The 27,738-nt window shown below is 43.5% G+C and overlaps 1 protein-coding gene across 1 annotated transcript; it reads right to left on the reverse strand.

Annotated features, from left to right (window-relative positions):
* Positions 1-268: 268 nt before the first annotated feature.
* On the reverse strand, positions 269-8,303 carry LOC109901975 (protein rapunzel). The gene is made up of 2 exons (XM_020498016.2): positions 8,172-8,303; positions 269-1,225 (listed from the first exon to the last, which is right to left on the reverse strand). Exon 2 carries the CDS (start codon positions 1,132-1,134, stop codon positions 454-456), a length of 681 nt encoding a protein of 226 aa, XP_020353605.1. The 5' UTR covers positions 1,135-1,225; positions 8,172-8,303; the 3' UTR covers positions 269-453.
* Positions 8,304-27,738: the final 19,435 nt, after the last annotated feature.

Here is a 27,738-nt window from a genome sequence, read left to right on the forward strand (position 1 = left end):
ATTAAGATTGTATTTCCACAACGTTTAAGTTAATTTACATTATAAAACAGCTACTTTAATCAGAAATTACTGTATTTTGAGTGTGTATTTCCATACAATTACTGTTAAACTGTAAATATATAAACAATTATTTGTACAGTGGGCTTAATGTCTTTTGACTCTGATTTCCATAAAAGTACATTTACTTATGTAAAATTACAATGATTTTCCTTTAAAAAACTATCCATAATTTGTTATAATAATTGTTATAATAATTGACAAACCATTATTACAATTTTACAATTGTTTTATTATTCAGAAAAAAATGAAATTACTCTACGATTTTACAGTGAATATTCTGTCAAATTACATTTGATTTTTTAGAGTGTAGGTCATAGAGGGAATGCAGAGAGAGTCCTACGTATGGAGGACAAGTAGCAGAGGAGCAGCCTCTACATCTCCTTCTCCTCTTCTTCACTTGCACTTCTGGAGGGCCTCCTGCATCCTCTCCTCAACATGCTCCATTTTCTTGGTCCACTCATCAATGATGCCCTCCTCGTCGTCCTCGATGATGGCCGTGTATCCTATGAGGGAAATCAGGCCGATGTAGAAGATGTAATTGAGGTGCGTGCAAAGCTTTACCATGGTGCCACGGTCGCCCTGGGAGTGCTTCAGGTACACCCCCAGGATGGACTCGCTGAACACCTTTTTGCCCACCACGCCTTCGTAGAGTGTGTTCAGGTTTTGGTCATCCAGGTCGTTCATGTAGCTCTCCTTGAAGTCATCCTTCTTGCTCCCGCAGTGCTCGGGCCCTGCCTCCACCATCTCCATGAACTTGCGAAACTGGTTGCGCAGGTTGTTCTCCACAGGGAGGTACTGGTTGTCCAGCGTATTCTTCTTGATCTGTAGCAGGGTGCTGTCGTTCTGCTGGGACATCTTATCCAGGGCAGTGTTGATGGAGGCAAACTCATTCTTCAGATTCTGGATGTCTTCATTGTCCACCATTTGCAGAACCAGTCGGATTAGAGAGCCAGCCAGGCCGAAAATGGGGTTTACCACAGCTGCAGCAGTGGAGATGTTGGACACAAAGTTAAACACCTTCACTATGCCCTGTTTCAGCTTGGCCTTGTCCTCCATGATTTTAATCTCGGACATGATGGCAAGCAAGGTTCACGACACAGGTCAAAATCAGGCAGTGCTTTGATGGGTTGGGGAGGATGGTAGCTTCTTATACAGAGACAAGAGCCTGAGAGAAAAAGAGAGTAGAGCAATCTATTGACAAGTTCTTTCAAATATAACAATTTCATTGTGTGCAAGTGTTAAACTCTCTAATAGTATTAAATGTAAAACTCAAAGTATCGATATTGACCTAAATGTTGCACCTTTGAAAGTGTTAGCTTTTTAACACCTTCACAGTTTCTGCAACTCTAGTTGGAAATTAACCCTGGCCAACACTGTTGAAAAATAACTCTATTGTACATTTTTTAAACTTATAGTTGACTGTCTTTCAACTCTGTATCGTGTACAGTTTGTACACAGTGTCACAGAGAACGTTGACTTTGTATAACTGTTTTTACCCCAATAAAGTGGACTACTTTTTAACACCATTGGTCTATTTATGTCCATCTAAGAGCATAAAAAATGAATTACAATTACCCAAAAAATTTAATTTAGAAAAGTCAAGAAGTAAAAGTACAAAATAATCCATGCATTGACTTATTTCTGAAAATAAACATGACAGCGTAGGCAATGGGAAATAGAAAACATGAGGTCTATGTGACGCAGCGGTCTAAAGCACTTCATCGCAGTGCTGAGGTGCCACTACTCTTTGGGGTTTGATCCCAATTTCATAATTGGCCCAGTGTCATCCAGGATAGGGGAGGGTTTGGCTGAAGGCACTTTCCATAGCTAATTGTGTTCTAGCGACACCTTGTGGCAGGGCCGGGCGCCTGCAAGGTGGCCTCAGTTGTTAGTCGTACGGAGTTTGTTCCGAGACATTACGACGGCTGACATCCGGGTTAAACAAGCAGTTTGATAAGAAGTAGGCAGCCAGGAGGGTCATGTTTCGGAGAAGGTATGACTCGACCTTCATGAGTCGAAGGTACTAATTCGGGGAGAAAATGGGATAAACATATGTGTTCAGTAAATAGGCACTGTGGGCTTATGGTTTCTCTCCTTCTAAAAACAGAAATAAATATTTTGGTATTGATTAATATTATTTTGGCCTTTATTCCGATTATCGCTCACTTTAGGTTATTTGAAATCAAAATATTCTCAAATATTGTTATTTTTTAAACCAAGCGATTATTGTTGATTAATTTAGAATTATATTAAATCCCCTTTGAAGTTCTCACAGATCACAGATCAGATTTGAACGAAAAATGCCCCTTAGATCTTAATTTAGAATCCTCCAATCATCTAAATCGAATTATTGGCAGAGAGTCATGTCATTGTAAAAAAATATTTGCTGACATACTGTAGGTGACATGGGTCTCGCTAGTGTTGAGTAATGTACTGTGTAGTGGTGGTATAGGTGTATTTAAACAGAAACATCTAAACATTAACTATTCGTAGGAGACTACATGAATCAGGCCTTCATAGTCGAATTGCTGCAAAATAACCATTACTAAAGGACACCAATAAGAAGAAGAGACTTGCTTGGGCCAAGAACTTAATAGACATTAAACCAGTGGAAATCGGTCCTTTGGTTCCAATCACAGTGTCATTGTGGGATACAGAGTAGGTGAATGGATGATCTCTGCATGTGTGGTTCCCACCATGAAGCACGGAGGAGAAGGTGTGATGGTGTGGGGGTGCTTTGCTGGTGACAAAGTCAGTGATTTATTTAGAATTCAAGGCACACTTATACAGCATGACTACCACAGCATCCTGTGGCAATATGCCATCCCATCTGGTTTGTGCTTAGTGGGACTATCATTAGTTTTTCAAAAGGACAATGACCCAACACATCTCCAGGCTGTGTTAGGGCTATTTGACCAAGGAGAGTGATGGAGTGCTGCATCAGATGACCTGACCTCCACAATCACCTAACCTTAACACAATTGAGATGGTTTGGGATGAGTTGGACCGCAGAGTGAATGAAAATCAGCCAACAAGTGCTCCAGCATATGTGGGAACTCATTCAAGACCTGTGGGAAAAGCATTCCTCATGAACTTGTTTGAGAGAATGCCAAGAGTCTGCAAATCTGTCATCAAGGCAAAGGGTGGCTACTACTACTAGGTGTGTCCAAACTTTTGACTGGTACTGTATAGTAATTTATCAAACCTACAAGAAATACAAGACTCTATTATTATAGTGGGAGATTATTATATGGTTTAAAATACCTCAATGGACTGTAAAGGAAATCACACTACAAACAATCACCCCCATGCACTTAAGGAAATCATGAATGTCATATATTGGAACTAGTGGAAATATGGAGGGTTAAATATCCTGACCTAGTGAGATCTACATTGCGGAGGCTCAATCAGTAGTCGTCATGACTACTTTCTTATGTCATTCTCGCTGGCACCAAAAGTTTAAAAAGTGTTGATAGGGGACAGAATGAGATCGGACCATCAAATAATTGGAATATACATTCATCTTACAGAATTTCTACATGGGCGAGGGTATTGGACATTTTATCAAAGCCTATTGGATGATAACATGTTTTTAAATAGGACAGAATAATTTATAACTGTATGGGACACTTGTTAATGTGCCTTTAGAGGCCATGCAATTCAATACTCAACACTAAAACAATACCAATTTAGATCAAAGTCTATATGTGACCTGATTCAGGAAACTAGGCGTATGTCGAAAGTCACAACTTCACAGGAGAGCTGTTGAACGTTAAAATAATGTTTTTGCCGAAATGCGTTTTTTTGGGCAGAAATGCCTTCTCGAACATATGAACTTTCATGTGCCTGAATAACAAACTTGTATGCCATCTGTAAATATGAATTCAATTGCTAAATTACGAGCCTTGTTGGTTAAGTCACAGAAAAAGACAGTAACCCCACTAGCCATGATTGGCTGAGAGAATGAGTGGGCTGGACAAGCCGAGAGATGAGTTTGGATTGGTTTGTCGACGCAGCTTTTGAAAAAGAAAATTGTGCAGTGGAGCTGCACAAGTGTTGCTCTCCACTTTCTGGAGGATCAAATGTTGAAATCAGTGGAATTAGAGTATGATAGCTAAAGAGATGGAGAAAACAGCTGTCTCCGGATTATATCGTCGAACTATGGGAAATGCAGGTAAGATTGTCTAGCATTAGCTAGCTACATTTTCAGATATTACACATTTCTAATGTTGACAGAAAGTGGTTTCATTTCAAGCTAAAGTGTACTGTTAGCTAGCTTGAATCTTCTATAGAAAGAATCTTGTATATGCCAAATTACAAAGGAGGAACTTCTTAATGCAATTAAAGCCTTTAAATCCGGGAAAACTCCAGGGCTGGGCAAACCAGTAGAAGTATACCAAACCTTTTGATATATTCAGAGGACTGTTATTAGCATGTTTTTTTAAAACCACTCCTATAAAAATGGTTGATTATCAGATACTCAGCAAGTAGGTCTGATTTTCATTCTCACTGAAACAGGATCCAAGTGGTAAATATATATTTCTAGTCCATAAAAAATTGGAGGCCCCTTACACTTCAGTGTTGGGATGCAAAATGTATAGCCATAGAATTAAAAAGGTATTGATGAACGATATTCAACCTAATCACAGTTTTTTACATGGTCGTTACATTGGAGATAATATAAGACTACTGGAAACAATAGAACACTATGACAAATCTGGGAAACCAGGCCTGGTATTCATAGCTGACTTTAATATTTAAGTATAGCTTTTGAATGACTGAAGCCTTTAGTGAGAGGTCTAATGCTTTAATATTTAATACTTTTTGCCCTCCGACTTCATGTTCATTATACAAATAGCCCCATTTAATTTTGTCTGGCTTGCCATTCCAAATAAAATGGAATATTTTTAGCTCATATTTTAAAAAAAACAGGTGACTAGGTGTGGGCAAGACCATAGGCAAATAGATAAACTGAGATATGACTAAAGAGTTTATCAGGGTGATTTTTTCCCCCACACATAGACAGGTATTTTCCTTTCCATAGTAGCAAGATCCTATCTATTTTTGCTAACTTTCTTTTTAATTTTATTGTAGTGAGCTAATTTTTATTTTGTGTTATTTTATATCAAGTATGTCAACGTCACCGCCAGACCATTTTATATCCAATATGTAATAGTAGACTTGTCATTATTTGGTTGTAATCTAGAGAGGTTAAAAAATATATATATATATCCTCTATGAGGATGTGGAGAGATACAAATTGTGTATTTAAAAGAAAGCATGAATGGATTTCTAACCCCTTGATATTAATGTTGGATCTGATTTAAATAGCTAACATTTCTATAGCCGTAATAAATAGATATGTGGATAGTAGACAACCTTGTTTTACTCCTCTTGACAGTTTAAAACTTTGAGAAGTAGCCATTATTAGGGTTACTACACATAACCCATTGTATAAGAGATTTTCCAAAGTATAAATATTCCAGAGATTTATATATAAATACTAGTCGTAGTTTATCTAAAGTGTTGGGGGCGGCAAGTAGCTTAATGGTTAGAGCGTTGGACTTGTAACCACAAGGTTGCAAGATCGAATCCCCCAGCTGACAAGGTAAGAATCTGTCCTTCTACCCCTGAGGTAAAATGTAACCTTTATTTAACTAGGCAAGTCAGTTCAAGACCAAAATTTGTGATAAATAAAATATTACAGTTTTATTTAAAGACAGAAAATTGACAACTGTGCCATATAGATTGCAAAATAGTTGGGAACAGATTTTTGGGAACAGATTTTTGATGTACCGATTCCATGGCACATGGTTTATGAACTGATATGCAAAACAACCCCAGATTTAAAACTTGGAATTTTTCAATTTAAATGATTCTACAATATTCGTTCAACCTATATAATGTTAAATACAGTGGGGAGAACAAGTATTTGATACACTGCCGATTTTGCAGTGTTTCCTACTTATAAAGCATGTAGAGGTCTGTAATTTTTATCATAGGTAGTACACTTACATAAGTATTTGATACATCAGAAAAGCAGAACTTAATATTTGGTACAGAAACCTTTGTTTGCAATTACAGAGATCATACGTTTCCTGTAGTTCTTGACCAGGTTTGCACACACTGCAGCAGGGATTTTGGCCCACTCCTCCATACAGACCTCCAGATCCTTCAGGTTTCGGGGCTGTCGCTGGGCAATACGGACTTTCAGCTCCCTCCAAAGATTTTCTATTGGGTTCAGGTCTGGAGACTGGCTAGGCCACTCCAGGACCTTGAGATGCTTCTTACGGAGCCACTCCTTAGTTGCCCTGGCTGTGATTTTCGGGTCGTTGTCATGCTGGAAGACCGGGCCACGACCCATCTTCAATGCTCTTACTGAAGGAAGGAGGTTGTTGGCCGAGATCTCATGATACATAGCCCCATCCATCCTCCCCTCAATACGATGTAGTCGTCCTGTCCCCTTTGCAGAAAAGCATCCCCAAAGATTGATGTTTCCACCTCCATGCTTCACGGTTGGGATGGTGTTCTTGGGGTTGTAGTCGTCCTTCTTCTTCCTCCAAACACGGTGAGTGGAGTTTAGACCAAAAAGCTCTATTTGTGTCTCATCAGACCACATGACCTTCTCCCATTCCTCCTCTGGATCATCCAGATGGTCATTAGCAAACTTCAGATGGGCCTGGACATGCGCTGGCTTGAGCAGGGGGATCTTGCGTGCGCTGCAGGATTTTAATCCATGACGGCGTAGTGTGTTACTAATGGTTGTCTTTGAGACTGTGGTCCCAGCTCTCTTCAGGTCATTGACCAGGTCCTGCCATGTAGTTAGGGCCTGATCTCTCACCTTCCTCATGATCATTGATGCCCCACATGGTGAGATCTTGCATGGAGCCCCAGACCGAGGGTGATTGACTGTCATCTTGAACTTCTTCCATTTTCTAATAATTGCACCAACAGTTGTTGCCTTCTCACCAAGCTGCTTGCCTATTGTCCTGTAGCCCATCCCAGCCTTGTGCAGGTCTACAAATGTATCCCTGATGTTCTTACACAGCTCTCTGGTCTTGGCCATTGTGGAGAAGTTGGAGTCTGTTTGATTGAGTGTGTGGACAGGTGTCTTTTATACAGATAACGAGTTCAAACAGGTGCAGTAAATACAGGTAATGAGTGGAGAACAGGCGAGCTTCTTAAAGAAAAACTAACAGGTCTGTGAGAGCCGGAATTCTTACTGGTTGGTAGGTGATCAAATACTTCTGTCATGCAATAAAATGCAAATTAATTACTTAAAAATCATACAATGTGATTTTCTGGATTTTTGTTTTAGATTCCGTCTCTCACAGTTGAAGTGTACCTATGATAAAATAATTACAGACCTCTACATGCTTTGTAAGTAGGAAAACCTGCAAAATCGGCAGTGTATCAAATACTTGTTCTCCCCACTGTATATGGGGGATACAACTATCCCAGCTCTGCAGATTTTGCTGCAAAGAGACAGAATCATTAGATAATTTGTTTTGGTACTGTCCGTATGTAGCTTGTTTTTTGTCGCAGGTCCAGGAATGAGGAATTCCAAAATGTAACTGGAGCTAACTGTTCAAATAGCACTACTGTCTGACTTGAAAAGTCATACTCAATAGATCAATAATATAATAATACTTTTAGAAAAAATAAATATATTTTAAATTACAATATGTAAAAACTATGAGAATAGTTCAGAACTTTTGTGAAACATTACAGCACAGTTGAAAAATATATGGCAAATAATTACAAATAAATGGATGGTAGGGGAGGAGTTGATGGGAGGGACTAATAACAACATAACTAATGTAAAACATAATGTGTCTGTAAAGTGAATATAGGTTCAGAACTGTTGTGAAACAGCATAGTTAACATAAATAAGCAAATAGAAATCAAACTGGATGGCCTTCAGAAATAGATGGGAGTGACTGAAGGTAGCAGAAGGTTGGGATTAAAAATAAACAAAAGATAACTATGATGCTGACAATTTCATACAATTACATACAGCTAGCATTATTTGGTCTAAAATTGTGACCAAAAATAGATGTGCTAGACAGATTCAATGTCCATTGAGTTAATGATAAGTAATAGAATCTTACCTTGTGGTTCTGCAGTAGTTGTAGTGAATGTATTTGTAGTTGTGGTTATGTTGTCTCTGAACTAGCAGCTTTTATATTCATCTGTAGACTCTGTTCAGTTCTCCGTGCCATGTAAGGGCAGAGTGTGGAAGTGGCTCATGCATACACAGTGCTGATTGGGTTGTGGGGAAAAGGCTACTCCTCCATCTACTTTTGATTGGCATACAATACATTTTTGGACTCATCTTGTTGTGCTGTGCTCACTTGAACAGGAAGGTGGCGCAGTGGTCCTTTGTGGGCAAATGTTGTCATGAGTCTGCCATTCTCTGGATTTATGGTGCTTTCAAAACAACTGGTAACTCGGAAAAAAACAAGGTTGAATCATGATGACGTCATTGATCTTCCAAGTCGTAGCTCTAGGAAGAGGCCGGATTTACAATTCCGAGTTGGATGACCGTTCAAAATGTATTTTCTCAGTCGGAGCTCGTTTACTCGCTGAAGTCAGGTTTTAATGTTGTAAATGACTATTGGCTGGAAACGGCAGAGTTTTTATGAAATATCCACGTAGGCATACAGAGGCCCATTATCAGCAACCGTCACTCCCAATGGCACGTTGTGTTAGCTAATCCAAGTTTATCATTTTAACTTCGTTGGGATATCCCCCCCTTCTTCTCAATTTCCGCCTAAAGACATACCCTTATCTAACTGCCTGTAGTTCAGGCCCAGAGGCAAGGATATGCATATTCTTAGTATCATTTGAAAGGAAACACTCTGAATTTTGTGGAAATGTGAATTGAATGTAGGAGAAAATAACACAATAGATCTGGTAGAAGAAAATACAGGGAAATAAACATACGTTTTCTGTTTTTTATTGTTGCTGCATCATCTTTCAAATGACCAAGAACAGCCAAACATACAGATAGGATGCGGTGGATGATTTGAATGAAGAACATAAGATGGCAACAATAGCTGAGCAAAGTTTTGGACAGATAACTTCAAAAATGAGCGAGCTACATGACATTGAGCATGAAGGCACTCAGGTGTCCCACACAAATGTACCCAAATGTACCCAAGTGGCCAAATTGGTACAGTGATATATTTTGAAGGAAAGAACTATATACAAAATACATAAATTCTATTCTAACACACTGTCACGTTCTGACCATAGTTCTGTTATTTTATTCTTTGTTTTAGTATGGTCAGGGTGTGAGTTGGGGTGGGCAGTCTATGTTTGTTTTTATATGTTGGTTTTTGAGTTCGGACTATTTTGGTTCTCAATCAGAGGCAGCTGTCAATTGTTGTCCCTGATTGAGAATCATACTTAGGTAGCCAGGGTTTCACTTTTGGTTTGTGGGTGTTTATTTCCGTGTGAGTGTTTGGGCCATGGTACTGTTTCTGTTTTCGTCTAATGACTCCCCATCCCGCATGAGGGAGCGTAATCATCGACTGACACTAATTAGCATAACGCAACGGACATAAATATTCCTAGAAAATATTCCTATTCATGAAAATCACAAGTGAAATATAATGAGACACAGCTTAGCCTTTTGTTAATCACCCTGTCATCTCAGATTTTCAAAATATGCTTTACAGCCAAAGCTAGACAAGCATTTGTGTAAGTTTATCGATAGCCTAGCATAGCATTTTGTCCAGCTAGCAGCAGGTAACTTGGTCACGGAAATCAGAAAAGCAATCAAATTAAATCGTTTACCATTGATGAGCTTTGGATGTTTTAACCTACGAGGCTCCCAGTTAGATAGCCAATGTTCCTTTTTTCCAAAAATATTATTTTTGTAGGCGAAATAGCTCCGTTTGTTCTTCATGTTTGGCTGAGAAATCGCCCAGGAAAATTGCAGTCACGAAAACGCAGAAAAATATTCCAAATTAGCTCCATGATATCGACAGAAACATGGCAAACGTTGTTTATAATCAAGCCTCAAGGTGTTTTTCAAATATCTATTCGATAATATATCCACCGGGACAATTGGTTTATCAGTAGGACCGATTGGAATAATGGCTACCTATGTATTTTATGCGAGAATCACTCTGGGAGCCATCAGGTGACCAGTTGCGCAATGTAGCCACTAACGGGTATTCTTCAACATAAACGCGTAAAACTACGTCACAATGCTTTAGACACCTTGGGGAATACGGAGAAAAAGTAATCTGGTTGATAGCCCATTCACTGCTCAATAGGGACGCATTGGAATGCAGCGCTTTCAAAACATGAGGCACTTCCGGATTGGATTTTTCTCTGGCTTTCGCCTGCAATATCAGTTCTGTTATACTCACAGACAATATTTGTACAGTTTTGGAAACTTTAGAGTGTTTTCTATCCTAAGCTGTCAATTATATGCATATTCTAGCATCTTGTCCTGACAAAATATCCCATTTACTACAGGAACGTTATTTTTAACGTCACAAAATGTTAGGTAGCCTGTGTTTCACTTTTGGTTTGTGGGTGTTTGTTTCCGTGTGAGTGTTTGGGCCACACGGTACTGTTTCGGTTTTCGTTTTGTTCACATCGTTTATTGTTTTGTATTTCAGTGTTCAGTTAGTTTGAATTAAAAATCATCATGAACACTTACACGCTGCGCATTGGTCCGATCCTTACTCCTCCTCAGACGAAGAGGAGGGTAGCCGTTAACCCCCCCCCCAAAAAAAATGTATATATATAAATATATACAAAAATATATATTTAAAAAAAAAATATGAATAATAATAAAACAAACAATTAACAAGGGTAACTATTTAACCCTTTCATGCGTGAGTTCCACATATCTCTAACGGTTACCCCAGCGTGAGTTTTTTTATGCACGTGATGTTAGAACGTTCTCTCCATTCCAGAATGTGATTGTTCAGTAACAGTACATTTAATCGGCGCTGCCCTCAAACCAAAGCACGCAGCCTGTTTTTATTTGTCAATTTTAAATTATTTTCTAATAAGTTTTTTATTTCTAATAACAGTTTGAAATGAGGTGTGTTCCGCCTCATTCATTCACATACAAGTAGTCATTTTTACTTTTGCGGACCAATTAATTTTTTTGACATTTCTGACCCGGACAAAATTCCCCAAACACTTCTCAATTGTTTGTGCAGTTCAAGTCTGCAGACATTTGCTCATCTGCCGTCCTGCACACACGTGTTCATGGTTTCCACCTGTCGCCTGCATCGCAATCAAAGTTGTTTTCGTTACCAATAATAACTTTGGAAATGTGTGCGTTTCTATCAAAGTGCCTTATTACGTTATAATAGTTTCTACATGTCGTTTCTACTGTAGCATAATATTTTGGGTATATTCCTTATAACCGTGGACACGCAATGTAACGTTACTCATTTCATAACATTTATGGTGTTATACTCAATGATTAGGTAGCTAGCTACATTCTTCTATTAGCTCTGGAAAACAATGCTAATTGCGTCAGGGAAGTATTAGCATGTGTTGTATTTTGAAGCTACCCTGGCTTTATGACTCCCAAGTGGCACAGCGTCTCTGTGCTAGAGGCGTCACTACAGACACCCATCTTCAAATCCAGACTGCATTTTTATCAAAGTAAGTGCCTTATTACGTTATAATAGTTTCTGTGTGTCGTGTTATACTGTGTCTACTCTAGCTCACTGTGTGTATGGAACATAATATATTTGTGTATATTCCTTATAACCGCGGACATGCTAGGTAACGTTACTCACCTTTTATGGTGTTATATTCAATTGTGCTTATGTAGCTAGTTACATTCTTCTATTAGCTCTGTAAAACAATGCTAAATGCATCAGAAGAAGATGTTGTATTTTGACGCTACCCTGGAAAAATTTTGAAATATCTTATACCACTTGGTCATTTTCTGAGTGCATTCCACAAAGCTGTTTATCATGTCAGCCTTATCCACTGCCCCCATTTTGAGGTTATAGTCAAGCATGCAGTCTGGTTTGATGTTTCTCTGTCTGGTTTATTTCTCTCTCCCGTCAGGTGGTCCAACTTCCCTGTGGCTGACATGGTTGCTGTATGGACAGAGGAGAGGACATGGACGTCTTGATTGTCATGGAACTTTACTGCCAGCTGTTAACATTTTTTATTTTGTATAACGGGTCATTTAGGATGGCAGTAGCGTTGTTGATGAAATGCAGTCATAGCAGCAGAACTAGAAAGCAGTCTTGGGAAAAGAGGGTGGCAAAGAAGGGAGTTGCAAACATAGGATCTCTGCCCCAGTATTCCCTTATGGAGTTCCTCTTTACGGTCACCAGAAATGTATACATTTCACTAATTGCGGAGCGGAAGTGAGAGGTTACTGATTGACTGCCTGCACGCGCCATTTGTATCAATAAATCACTATCAGAAAATGTTTTGTGTAGTGTTCCTATATTTACTATTTTATTCACGTTTTTCAATTACCGGTGATAAATCATGCATTCCGATTTTTGCATAGATTGTAAAGGGCACATAGTATGTGTGTAAAATAATGTTTTGAAGGTTGTACTGATTATGAGCTAAGCTAATTCCAGCTATGTGTGTGGAGCCATGTTTGTTGACATACAATGCATTCTGGGTTTCACTTGATCGTCTGTCGGACCAAAGATGCTATAGCAAAATGAGGTAAGAGTTCACATTTTATTATCTTCGGTTTCTGTGAGGAAAAAAATGCATGGCTGCGCGCTGAAACTAATCGTCAGATTACTTTAGATTTCTATAAAGTGTTTTACATAGTTATTTCGATCAATGGTGAGCTCACCCGTGATGTGATTAATTATACATAGTAATTGCTATTAGCAAATTCATAATGTAGTTTATGTCAGCCTAGAGCTAGAAAATATGACAGCTTGTGTGGGGTCAATCTTTCCTCAGTTAGCGCTAGGACAACTGTAGCCTACATTTTTCCGGTTAGGATGATTGTGTTATGCTATATATACTGTACTTCTGTGAATATCTGAACATTGCATCCCAAAATAAATGCTCACATTCTGGACATAACTTTGGAAGGACTGTGTTTGTGTAAATAGTTTCTGAAAAAAGTGTGGCCAGCTCAAACGCTGATTGTTGCGTCATTCGAAACTGGCCGTTCTAAAGGAGCATTCTAAATGAGTGTTCTAATCACACGGGGTGTGATCGTACGCTTCAGGGACCACTGTAGAACGATCACACCCGTGTGATGGTACGTGTGAAAGGGTTAAATATGTTCTATTTACAATATTGTGTAGACCCTCAGTCCTCTACACAATATTGTGCTGCTGGTGCCATGGCCCATAGCAGACTCTTTCTGCTGTAAAGCAAAGGCTTACTGAACAGGTGGTGCAGGTGATGGGGCATTTCCTGTGAAAAAGGGCACAACGACGTCTCCCTACCTTGCCCTTTTTGCCCTTAGGCACATTCATGCCTGCAGAGATGAATCTGGGCAGGTGAACACCACTGGTTGGAGCAGAAGGGACAGAGGTAGAGGGGACAGAAGGTGTTACAGTGGACTTGCTGTAGCTAGCAAGCTCCTGGATGAGCAGCTCCCTGAAGGCTAGCTGTGAGATGGGGGGCTGTCCACAGCTCTTAGCCATTTCCTTCTGGAGGATGAAGGCATTCACCACAGCAATGTCAATGAAATGATAGAAAAATGTCTTGTACCATTTCATGGTCTTGTGGAGAACATTGTACTATCCTATCAGCGCATCTGACAGGTCCACACCTCCCATGCTCTTGTTGTAGTCCTTCACAGCAGCTGGAATGGGGACATTTTTTGTGGTCCAGCCCCGGCACCGTCCTTCACACGCCTGACGCCGTATCTATCTATTTCCTCTATAATTTGGGTTAAATCTGTATACCTAGCTTTTAGCTTTTCCTGATTTATTCGCCATATTTTAAATATATAAACTTGTTTAAAATGCTATTGAATATGTACTGCTATGCGTAACACCCGTGGCTCCGTCAAGTAGGATTTGCAATGGCGAATGAACCTCTTTTACCCCAGAGTTTACGACAAAGGCTGGTCTTCAAACGTATAACCATTACATATTGCCGATTACCTCAGCTCTCTTCCAAGCTAGATTTCAAGATGATCAGTGGTCATTGGGCCAAAATACAGTCAATCAACGATAGACCGGTCCTACCATTGGTGAGCAATGATGTCATTGATTGGTGTCTTCAAATCGGTTTGTTTCGGTCAATACGTCCAGGGAAAAGAACCATCAAGTATGGTTGTGTTAGTGACAACCAGAGGATTGCAATGAAACCAACCATGACTGGATAAACGTTTGTTTAGTGTGTGTAATAACCACGCTGATGATGATTGATCCACGTGGACCCTCGCCGAAGTTGAATGAGACAGAAATCATGATGCAAGCGGTTTACAAATGTTTCGTGTTAGGCTATAAAGATTGATTTTATCAAACAAAACAAACATTCATTGTGTAGTTAGGACACTTGGCATTGCCACCAGAGGAAAATCTTCAATGGTAAGCGATTTATTTTATTGTTATTTCTGACTTTCATGACGCTAATGCTTGGTATGAAAATGCTAGTAATACTTGTGTGTGCGTGGCGCCGCCCTCAGAAAATAGCATGTTTGCTTTCGCAGTAACGGCTTTTTGAAATCTGACACAGCGGCTGGATTAATAAGACATTCATCTTTTAAATGATGTAAGATACATGTATTTACAACAATGTTTACTATAACAAATGGTGTATTTAGAATGTTAGCTCTCTGCAGTTTCACCGGATTTTGGCCTGGTGGGACGTTAGTGTCTCACCGACCCTAGAGAGGTTAAAAGGATCATTAGAAAACCCTTTTGCAATTATGTTAGCACAGCTGAAAACTGTTGTTCTGATTTTATTATTTAACTAGGCAAGTCAGTTTAGAACAAATTCTTATTTTTGATGACAGCCTAGGAACAGTGGGTTAACTGCCTTGTTCAAGGGCAGAACGACAGAATTGTAGCTCATCAGCTCGGAGATTTGAATTTGCAACCTTTCTGTTACTTGTCCAATGCTCTAACCACTAGACTACGCTACGCTGCCGCCCTGATTAAAGAATAAATAAAACTGGCCTTCTTTAGACTAGTTGAGAATCTTGAGCATTTGTGGGTTTGATTGGCAAATAACTTTCTTTTGAAACGTTGTTCTGAGAAATGAAGGCTATTCCATGTGAGGAATTGCCAAGAAACTGAAGATCTCGTACAACGCTGTATAAAGTCTATTTGCTCCCTGACAACTAGCTAATCAACCCGTGCATATACTGATTCGTGTTTATTTAAATGAACATATGATTCATTGGACGACCTGGTGATGTGATTGGACACCAGTCAAAGACCCGCAGGAATTACAATTGGAGATTGGATTGAGATCACGCGGACCCTCGCTGATGATGATTGATCCACGTGGACCCTCGCCGATGATGAGTGATTCACGCGCACCCTTCACTAAGTTAAGAAGGTAAGAATCATAATCAACTGAATAGACTGTGAACAATTAAATTATCGTACCCCAAGGTGAAACAATAATTTGTAATATATCATTTTTGGGCTATTTTCCAACATTAGCTACAGCCAGGTCAGAAATACAATGGCACGATTTTCCATTTTGATCTCCCAGACTAATGCTATTGTTAAGATTTAACATTACTGGCTTTAACAAAAAGGTAAAATGATGGATTGAAATTAGCTAGCTAATAACCTGCTAGTTACCAACACTTCTAAATAACCTCTGTAACTTCTGTCCATATGACCTAATCATTTTAATCTGTTTGTTTGATGTTGTAGGCTGGGTTTCTGTACAGCACTTTGAGATATCAGCTGATGTACGAAGGGCTATATAATTACATTTGATTTGATTTGCCAATTTAACTGAATTTTTATAAAGCAATGATTTTAGTTATCATTATATCATGAGTGATTGATGGGTTTGAATTTTTATTTATCTCAATTGGTCAAACAGGCAAGTTACAACTGTAAATTGTCATGAAGACAAACATATTGAAATTACTATTGTCATGACGTTGGCCTGGGGGTAGGTTTATGACAGTCATAAATACCTCTACCCCCCCTTTTCCTCTCTCTACCCTACTGATGTGACATTTGAAAATCCTTTGGTTAACATAGAGATTCTGGGGACCTCAGAAGGTGGGGGGAAATTAACTATATTCTGGTAATCCGACCAATTGAACATATGCGGTGGTACTTAAGAGTTTATTCGGAAGATAACAGCTATATATATTATTTATAGAGCTGAAAAGGTGGCGCGGGGAATTCAAAAATATTCTTTAGAAATATTTAATTTTCACACATTAACAAGTCCAATACAGCAAATGAATGATAAACATCTTGTTAATCTACCCATCATGTCCAATTTTTAATATGTTTTACAGCGAAAACACAACATATATTTATATTAGCCCACCACCAAATCAAAAGAAAAACACAGCCATTTTTTCCAGACAAAGATAGTCACAAAAGCAGAATTAGAGATAAAATGAATCACTAACCTTTTGATAATCTTCATCAGATGACACTCATATGACATGTTACACAATACATTTATGTTTTGTTCGATAATATGCATATAAATATCCACAAATCTCAGTTTACATTGACGCCATGTTCAGAAATGCCTCCAAAATATCCGGAGGAATTATGGATAGCTTCGCCAGAAATGCTTATCATAAACTTTGACGAAAGATACATGTTCTACATATAATTAAAGATACACTGGTTCTTAATGCAACCGCTGTGTCCGATTTTTAAAAAACGTTACGGAAAAAGCCTACCATGCAATAATCTGAGACAACACTCAGACGTAAATATATTTCTCCGCCATGTTGGAGTCAACAGAAATGCGAAATTACATAATAAATATTCCCTTACCTTTGATGATCTTTCATCATAATGCAGTGCAAGGAGTCCTAGTTCCACAATAAATCGTTGTTTTGTTCCATAATGTCCAATACTAGTGTCCAATTAGCTGCATTTCCTAGCACTTTCAGCTCACGTGCCCAAAAGCTGACGCTGGTCCAGGAGAACTTGGACGAACTTGGACCCGCCCAGGTCGAATAAACTGGTCAAACTAAGTAGAGAATTAATCTTCAGGATGTTATTTTCATATATATCCAATAACGTTCCAACCGGAGCATACGTTTTCATCTGCAGCCAAATGGAACGATGGTGACATCCACAAACAAATGCACCACAGGGAAATTGCATTCTGCCAGGACAGTGACTCATTCCCCTCCCATTCGGTCAAAGTTCACACCAGAGGCTCCACACGTTCTACTGAATGAGGACATCTAGTGGAAGGCATAGGAAGTGCTAACAGATCCATATCTTATTTGGAAGGGAAGGGGCGATGACTTCAAATTTGACCCACATTCAGAATTTCACTTCCTGTTTGGAAGATTGCCTGCCCTATGAGTTCTGTTATACTCACAGACATAATTCAAACAGTTTTAGAAACAGAGTGTTTTCTATCCAATATTAATAATAATATGCATATATTAGCAATCTAGGACAGAGTAGGATGCAGTTCACTGTGGGCAAGCAATTCATCCAAAGTGAAAATACTGCCCCCTATCCCCAACAAGTTTTAATACATTTACATGATTAGCTCAATCAGGTAATATTAATTACAGAGAAAGGATTTTATAGAATAGCATGTCATATCACTTAATCCGGCATAGCCAAAGACACGACATGCAAAAGCCTAAGAAGAATTGTCCTACAAAGAGACAAAGGTTTCCCTTTGGTGCAGGATATATCTCCAGAATTGGACCCAAATGAGCATTCTGGTAAATTCTGTGCTAATCTGAAATCATATCAATGTTTGCTACCCGTAGGATAAGCACAAGGCAGGAGAATATAACGATGTGCAAATATGTATCTCTTTTCACATCTCAACCAGTGATCTTTTGAGTAACATATGGCAGACTGCTTTTAACATTTCTCTCCCTCTTCTCAATTTCTCTCTCTGGACCGTTGAAGTTTGAGGATGGATACACTGCAAAAATCTTACAAACATCTGATATTCTAGGTGAACGTTCTTATCAGACAGGAGTAGCCATTCCAACGATGTGGTCAGATGGCAGATTTGATAGGGCCATTGTTGAATACATTGGGCAGCCAGACCAGATTGATAAAAAGGTTTGGAAAAAATGACAGATTCTAAGATATGGACAAGCAAGCGAAGGGCCACCCACTTCAACCAACAGTACGTCATTCACCCTCAACAGAACATTTAAGCTCACCGTGTTCAAGTGAAACTGTAATAATTGAGAGGAGCCCACTGTCTGAAAACGGCGAAGATGTCAGATCAATACCCCCTCTCTGCAGACAAAACACAGCCAGTCCACCTCTCTATGGTGGGAACACACCCGCCCTGTTGAGACAGCATCAACCAGCCCCAATTGAACAGCACGCACAAACCCCAGTTGGACAGCATCCCCCAACTATCATTAGACAGCACACACCCGCCCTGGTGAGACAGCATCAACCAGCCCCAATTGAACAGCACGCACAAACCCCAGTTGGACAGCATCCCCCAACTATCATTAGACAGCACACACCCGCCCTGGTGAGACAGCATCAACCAGCCCCAATTGAACAGCACGCACCAACCCCAGTTGGACAGCATCCCCCAAACCCCATGAGACAGCACACACTTTCCCTGTTGAGACAGCATCAACCAGCCCCAATTGAACAGCATGCACCAACCCCAGTTGGACAGCATCCCCCAACCACCATTAGACAGCACACACCCGCCCTGGTGAGACAGCATCAACCAGCCCCAATTGAACAGCACGCACCAACCCCAGTTGGACAGCATCCCCCAACCCCCATGAGACAGCACACACCCGCCCTGTTGAGACAGCATCACACCAGCCCCAATTGAACAGCATGCACCAACCCAGTTGGACAGCATCCCCTAACCACCATGAGACAGCACACACTCGCCCTGTTGAGACAGCATCAACCAGCCCCAATTGAACAGCACGCACCAACCCCAGTTGGACAGCATCCCCCAACCACCATTAGACAGCACACACCCGCCCTGGTGAGACAGCATCAACCAGCCCCAATTGAACAGCACGCACCAACCCCAGTTGGACAGCATCCCCTAACCACCATGAGACAGTACACACTCGCCCTGTTGAGACAGCATGAACCAGCCCCAATTGAACAGCACGCACCAACCCCAGTTGGACAGCATCCCCCAACCACCATTAGACAGCACACACCCGCCCTGGTGAGACAGCATCAACCAGCCCCAATTGAACAGCACGCACCAACCCCAGTTGGACAGCATCCCCCAACCACCATGAGACATCATCCACCAGCAGAGGGACAGCATCCACCAGCAGTGAGACATCATCCACCAGCAGTGAGACATCATCCACCAGCAGTGCGACATCATCCACCAGCAGAGGGATAGCATCCACCAGCAGTGGGACAACTTCCCCTAGCCCACGTGGGACAGCACACACCAGGCCCCACTGGATGGAACACACCAGTCTCGGTGGGACAGCATGCACCAGACCTCACTGGATGGAATGCACCAGTCCCAGTGGGACAGCACGCACCAGCCCTTACTGGATGGATTTTGATAATTGGTAAGTAATTAATATCATGTCACCTATCAAACTTTATTTTGTGAAGTTGAATTGGAAATCATTTGAAAAACTTCTCCAACCCCATTTCTGTTGTGTGTTTTTTTCTTTACCTTTGGAAGAGTGATTGGGCCTTGAACACATAATAATGAATGTACTGTATGTGATGTTGTCTCCTCTCAGACCCAGTCCAGATCGCAGTAGTAAATGAGAACTTGCTCTCAGCTGGCCAACCTGGTTAAATAAAGGTGAAATAAAATAAATACAAATCAGAGAGCCGCACACTCTCAATGACATTGTTGGAGAGAAACACTGTGAGCTACAGGAGAGAAGGCCTTCGGTGCCGTCTGGCGAGCAAGAGTTGTTTCCTGACAGTGGCATGTTCCTCTCACCGTTCCGCCTTGCTGCCATCCATCAGGCATCTAGGCAAGATTGTTTGCATCTGTTTCATTTACTTTTTGACTATTTTTTCCCAGTGGAAGAATGTGTCAATTCAGTTGCCTTTGGATGCCATGGCAAGATCTTTAAGGGGAAGATGGTCCTTGTCTGGAAGAAGGTCAGTGGATTTTGTCAAAGCTAGGTTACTTTGTTATGGCATTTAAGCTCACCGTGTTCAAGTGAAACTGTAATAATTGAGAGGAGCCCACTGTCTGAACACGGCGAAGATGTCAGATCAATACCCCCTCTCTGCAGACAAAACACAGCCAGTCCACCTCTCTATGGTGGGAACACACCCGCCCTGGTGAGACAGCATCAACCAGCCCCAATTGAACAGCACGCACCAACCCCAGTTGGACAGCATCCCCCAACCCCCATGAGACAGCACACACCCGCCCTGTTGAGACAGCATCAACCAGCCCCAATTGAACAGCACGCACCAACCCAGTTGGACAGCATCCCCTAACCACCATGAGACAGTACACACTCGCCCTGTTGAGACAGCATGAACCAGCCCCAATTGAACAGCACGCACCAACCCCAGTTGGACAGCATCCCCCAACCACCATTAGACAGCACACACCCGCCATGGTGAGACAGCATCAACCAGCCCCAATTGAACAGCACGCACCAACCCCAGTTGGACAGCATCCCCCAACCACCATGAGACAGCACACACCCGCCCTGTTCAGACAGCATCAACCAGCCCCAATTGAACAGCACGCACCAACTCCAGTTGGACAGCATCCCCCAACTATCATTAGACAGCACACACCCGCCCTGGTGAGACAGCATCAACCAGCCCCAATTGAACAGCACGCAACAACCCCAGTTGGACAGCATCCCCCAACCCCCATGAGACAGCACACACCCGCCCTGTTGAGACAGCATCAACCAGCCCCAATTGAACAGCACGCACCAACCCAGTTGGACAGCATCCCCTAACCACCATGAGTCAGCACACATTCGCCCTGTTGAGACAGCATGAACCAGCCCCAATTGAACAGCACGCACCAACCCCAGTTGGACAGCATCCCCCAACCACCATTAGACAGCACACACCCGCCCTGGTGAGACAGCATCAACCAGCCCCAATTGAACAGCACGCACAAACCCCAGTTGGACAGCATCCCCCAACTATCATTAGACAGCACACACCCGCCCTGGTGAGACAGCATCAACCAGCCCCAATTGAACAGCACGCACCAACCCCAGTTGGACAGCATCCCCCAACCCCCATGAGACAGCACACACTTTCCCTGTTGAGACAGCATCAACCAGCCCCAATTGAACAGCATGCACCAACCCCAGTTGGACAGCATCCCCCAACCACCATTAGACAGCACACACCCGCCCTGGTGAGACAGCATCAACCAGCCCCAATTGAACAGCACGCACCAACCCCAGTTGGACAGCATTCCCCAATCCCCATTAGACAGCACACACCCGCCCTGGTGAGACAGCATCAACCAGCCCCAATTGAACAGCACGCACCAACCCCAGTTGGACAGCATCCCCCAACCACCATGAGACAGCACACACCCGCCCTGTTCAGACAGCATCAACCAGCCCCAATTGAACAGCACGCACCAACTCCAGTTGGACAGCATCCCCCAACTATCATTAGACAGCACACACCCGCCCTGGTGAGACAGCATCAACCAGCCCCAATTGAACAGCACGCACCAACCCCAGTTGGACAGCATCCCCCAACCCCCATGAGACAGCACACACCCGCCCTGTTGAGACAGCATCAACCAGCCCCAATTGAACAGCATGCACCAACCCAGTTGGACAGCATCCCCTAACCACCATGAGACAGCACACACTCGCCCTGTTGAGACAGCATGAACCAGCCCCAATTGAACAGCACGCACCAACCCCAGTTGGACAGCATCCCCCAACCACCATGAGACAGCACACACTCGCCCTGTTGAGACAGCATCAACCAGCCCCAATTGAACAGCACGCACCAACCCAGTTGGACAGCATCCCCTAACCACCATGAGACAGCACACACTCGCCCTGTTGAGACAGCATGAACCAGCCCCAATTGAACAGCACGCACCAACCCCAGTTGGACAGCATCCCCCAACCACCATTAGACAGCACACACCCGCCCTGGTGAGACAGCATCAACCAGCCCCAATTGAACAGCACGCACCAACCCCAGTTGGTCAGCATCCCCCAACCCCCATGAGACAGCACACACCCGCCCTGTTGAGACAGCATCAACCAGCCCCAATTGAACAGCACGCACCAACCCCAGTTGGACAGCATCCCCCAACCACCATGAGACAGCACACACCCACCCTGGTGAGACAGCATCCACCAGCAGTGAGACATCATCCACCAGCAGTGAGACATAATCCACCAGCAATGAGACATCATCCACCAGCAGTGAGACATCATCCAACAGCAGTGAGACATCATCCACCAGCAGAGGGACAGCATCCACCAGCAGTGAGACAGCATCCACCAGCAGTGAGACATCATCCACCAGCAGTGAGACATAATCCACCAGCAATGAGACATCATCCACCAGCAGTGAGACATCATCCACCAGCAGTGAGACATCATCCACCAGCAGAGGGATAGCATCCACCAGCAGTGGGACAACTTCCCCTAGCCCATGTGGGACAGCACACACCAGGCCCCACTGGATGGAACACACCAGTCTCGGTGGGACAGCATGCACCAGACCTCACTGGATGGAATGCACCAGTCCCAGTGGGACAGCACGCACCAGCCCTTACTGGATGGATTTTGATAATTGGTAAGTAATTAATATCATGTCACCTATCAAACTTTATTTTGTGAAGTTGAATTGGAAATCATTTGAAAAACTTCTCCAACCCCATTTCTGTTGTGTGTTTTTTTGTTTACCTTTGGAAGAGTGATTGGGCCTTGAACACATAATAATGAGTGTACTGTATGTGATGTTGTCTCCTCTCAGACCCAGTCCAGATCGCAGTAGTAAATGAGAACTTGCTCTCAGCTGGCCAACCTGGTTAAATAAAGGTGAAATAAAATAAATACAAATCAGAGAGCCGCACACTCTCAATGACATTGTTGGAGAGAAACACTGTGAGCTACAGGAGAGAAGGCCTTCGGTGCCGTCTGGCGAGCAAGAGTTGTTTCCTGACAGTGGCATGTTCCTCTCACCGTTCCGCCTTGCTGCCATCCATCAGGCATCTAGGCAAGATTGTTTGCATCTGTTTCATTTACTTTTTGACTATTTTTTCCCAGTGGAAGAATGTGTCAATTCAGTTGCCTTTGGATGCCATGGCAAGATCTTTAAGGGGAAGATGGTCCTTGTCTGGAAGAAGGTCAGTGGATTTTGTCAAAGCTAGGTTACTTTGTTATGGCATTTAAGCTCACCGTGTTCAAGTGAAACTGTAATAATTGAGAGGAGCCCACTGTCTGAACACGGCGAAGATGTCAGATCAATACCCCCTCTCTGCAGACAAAACACAGCCAGTCCACCTCGCTATGGTGGGAACACACCCGCCCTGTTGAGACAGCATCAACCAGCCCCAATTGAACAGCACACACCAACCCCAGTTGGACAGCATCCCCCAACCACCATTAGACAGTACACACCCGCCCTGGTGAGACAGCATCAACCAGCCCCAATTGAACAGCACACACAAACCCCAGTTGGACAGCATCCCCCAACTATCATTAGACAGCACACACCCGCCCTGGTGAGACAGCATCAACCAGCCCCAATTGGGATATATCCTTCCTGTTTGGCCCTGTCCGGGGGTGTCCTCGGATGGGGCCACAGTGTCTCCTGACCCCTCCTGTCTCAGCCTCCAGTATTTATGCTGCAGTAGTTTATGTGTCGGGGGGCTGGGGTCAGTTTGTTATATCTGGAGTACTTCTCCTGTCCTATTCGGTGTCCTGTGTGAATCTAAGTGTGCGTTCTCTAATTCTCTCCTTCTCTCTTTCTTTCTCTCTCTCGGAGGACCTGAGCCCTAGGACCATGCCCCAGGACTACCTGACATGATGACTCCTTGCTGTCCCCAGTCCACCTGGCCATGCTGCTGTTCCAGTTTCAACTGACCTGAGCCCTAGGACCATGCCCCAGGACTACCTGACATGATGACTCCTTGCTGTCCCCAGTCCACCTGGCCATGCTGCTGCTCCGGTTTCAACTTCCACCTGACTGTGCTGCTGCTCCAGTTTCAACTGTTCTGCCTTATTATTATTCGACCATGCTGGTCATTTATGAACATTTGAACATCTTGGCCATGTTCTGTTATAATCTCCACCCGGCACAGCCAGAAGAGGACTGGCCACCCCACATAGCCTGGTTCCTCTCTAGGTTTCTTCCTAGGTATTGGCCTTTCTAGGGAGTTTTTCCTAGCCACCGTGCTTCTACACCTGCATTGCTTGCTGTTTGGGGTTTTAGGCTGGGTTTCTGTACAGCACTTTGTACGAAGGGCTATATAAATACATTTGATTTGATTTGATTTGAACAGCACGCACCAACCCCAGTTGGACAGCATCCCCCAACCCCCATGAGACAGCACACACTTGCCCTGTTGAGACAGCATCAACCAGCCCCAATTGAACAGCATGCACCAACCCCAGTTGGACAGCATCCCCCAACCACCATTAGACAGCACACACCCGCCCTGGTGAGACAGCATCAACCAGCCCCAATTGAACAGCACGCACCAACCCCAGTTGGACAGCATCCCCCAACCACCATTAGACAGCACACACCCGCCCTGGTGAGACAGCATCAACCAGCCCCAATTGAACAGCACGCACCAACCCCAGTTGGTCAGCATCCCCCAACCCCCATGAGACAGCACACACCCGCCCTGTTGAGACAGCATCAACCAGCCCCAATTGAACAGCACGCACCAACCCCAGTTGGACAGCATCCCCCAACCACCATGAGACAGCACACACCCACCCTGGTGAGACAGCATCCACCAGCAGTGAGACATCATCCACGAGCAGTGAGACATAATCCACCTGCAATGAGACATCATCCACCAGCAGTGAGACATCATCCAACAGCAGTGAGACATCATCCACCAGCAGAGGGACAGCATCCACCAGCAGTGAGACATCATCCACCAGCAGTGAGACATCATCCACCAGCAGTGAGACATAATCCACCAGCAATGAGACATCATCCACCAGCAGTGAGACATCATCCACCAGCAGTGAGACATCATCCACCAGCAGAGGGATAGCATCCACCAGCAGTGGGACAACTTCCCCTAGCCCATGTGGGACAGCACACACCAGGCCCCACTGGATGGAACACACCAGTCTCGGTGGGACAGCATGCACCAGACCTCACTGGATGGAATGCACCAGTCCCAGTGGGACAGCACGCACCAGCCCTTACTGGATGGATTTTGATAATTGGTAAGTAATTAATATCATGTCACCTATCAAACTTTATTTTGTGAAGTTGAATTGGAAATCATTTGAAAAACTTCTCCAACCCCATTTCTGTTGTGTGTTTTTTTGTTTACCTTTGGAAGAGTGATTGGGCCTTGAACACATAATAATGAATGTACTGTATGTGATGTTGTCTCCTCTCAGACCCAGTCCAGATCGCAGTAGTAAATGAGAACTTGCTCTCAGCTGGCCAACCTGGTTAAATAAAGGTGAAATAAAATAAATACAAATCAGAGAGCCGCACACTCTCAATGACATTGTTGGAGAGAAACACTGTGAGCTACAGGAGAGAAGGCCTTCGGTGCCGTCTGGCGAGCAAGAGTTGTTTCCTGACAGTGGCATGTTCCTCTCACCGTTCCGCCTTGCTGCCATCCATCAGGCATCTAGGCAAGATTGTTTGCATCTGTTTCATTTACTTTTTGACTATTTTTTCCCAGTGGAAGAATGTGTCAATTCAGTTGCCTTTGGATGCCATGGCAAGATCTTTAAGGGGAAGATGGTCCTTGTCTGGAAGAAGGTCAGTGGATTTTGTCAAAGCTAGGTTACTTTGTTATGGCATTTAAGCTCACCGTGTTCAAGTGAAACTGTAATAATTGAGAGGAGCCCACTGTCTGAACACGGCGAAGATGTCAGATCAATACCCCCTCTCTGCAGACAAAACACAGCCAGTCCACCTCGCTATGGTGGGAACACACCCGCCCTGTTGAGACAGCATCAACCAGCCCCAATTGAACAGCACACACCAACCCCAGTTGGACAGCATCCCCCAACCACCATTAGACAGTACACACCCGCCCTGGTGAGACAGCATCAACCAGCCCCAATTGAACAGCACACACAAACCCCAGTTGGACAGCATCCCCCAACTATCATTAGACAGCACACACCCGCCCTGGTGAGACAGCATCAACCAGCCCCAATTGGGATATATCCTTCCTGTTTGGCCCTGTCCGGGGGTGTCCTCGGATGGGGCCACAGTGTCTCCTGACCCCTCCTGTCTCAGCCTCCAGTATTTATGCTGCAGTAGTTTATGTGTCGGGGGGCTGGGGTCAGTTTGTTATATCTGGAGTACTTCTCCTGTCCTATTCGGTGTCCTGTGTGAATCTAAGTGTGCGTTCTCTAATTCTCTCCTTCTCTCTTTCTTTCTCTCTCTCGGAGGACCTGAGCCCTAGGACCATGCCCCAGGACTACCTGACATGATGACTCCTTGCTGTCCCCAGTCCACCTGGCCATGCTGCTGTTCCAGTTTCAACTGACCTGAGCCCTAGGACCATGCCCCAGGACTACCTGACATGATGACTCCTTGCTGTCCCCAGTCCACCTGGCCATGCTGCTGCTCCGGTTTCAACTTCCACCTGACTGTGCTGCTGCTCCAGTTTCAACTGTTCTGCCTTATTATTATTCGACCATGCTGGTCATTTATGAACATTTGAACATCTTGGCCATGTTCTGTTATAATCTCCACCCGGCACAGCCAGAAGAGGACTGGCCACCCCACATAGCCTGGTTCCTCTCTAGGTTTCTTCCTAGGTATTGGCCTTTCTAGGGAGTTTTTCCTAGCCACCGTGCTTCTACACCTGCATTGCTTGCTGTTTGGGGTTTTAGGCTGGGTTTCTGTACAGCACTTTGTACGAAGGGCTATATAAATACATTTGATTTGATTTGATTTGAACAGCACGCACCAACCCCAGTTGGACAGCATCCCCCAACCCCCATGAGACAGCACACACTTGCCCTGTTGAGACAGCATCAACCAGCCCCAATTGAACAGCATGCACCAACCCCAGTTGGACAGCATCCCCCAACCACCATTAGACAGCACACACCCGCCCTGGTGAGACAGCATCAACCAGCCCCAATTGAACAGCACGCACCAACCCCAGTTGGACAGCATCCCCCAACCACCATTAGACAGCACACACCCGCCCTGGTGAGACAGCATCAACCAGCCCCAATTGAACAGCACGCACCAACCCCAGTTGGACAGCATCCCCCAACCCCCATGAGACAGCACACACCCGCCCTGTTGAGACAGCATCAACCAGCCCCAATTGAACAGCACGCACCAACCCAGTTGGACAGCATCCCCTAACCACCATGAGACAGCACACACTCGCCCTGTTGAGACAGCATGAACCAGCCCCAATTGAACA

Source organism: Oncorhynchus kisutch, linkage group LG2 (genome assembly GCF_002021735.2).
Source record: "Oncorhynchus kisutch isolate 150728-3 linkage group LG2, Okis_V2, whole genome shotgun sequence".
NCBI lineage: Eukaryota > Metazoa > Chordata > Actinopteri > Salmoniformes > Salmonidae > Oncorhynchus > Oncorhynchus kisutch.

Bases quoted from the DNA above. Each gene is read 5' to 3' on its own strand.
- LOC109901975 (XM_020498016.2), bottom strand. From the start codon at position 1,134: ATGTCCGAGATTAAAATCATGGAGGACAAGGCCAAGCTGAAACAGGGC.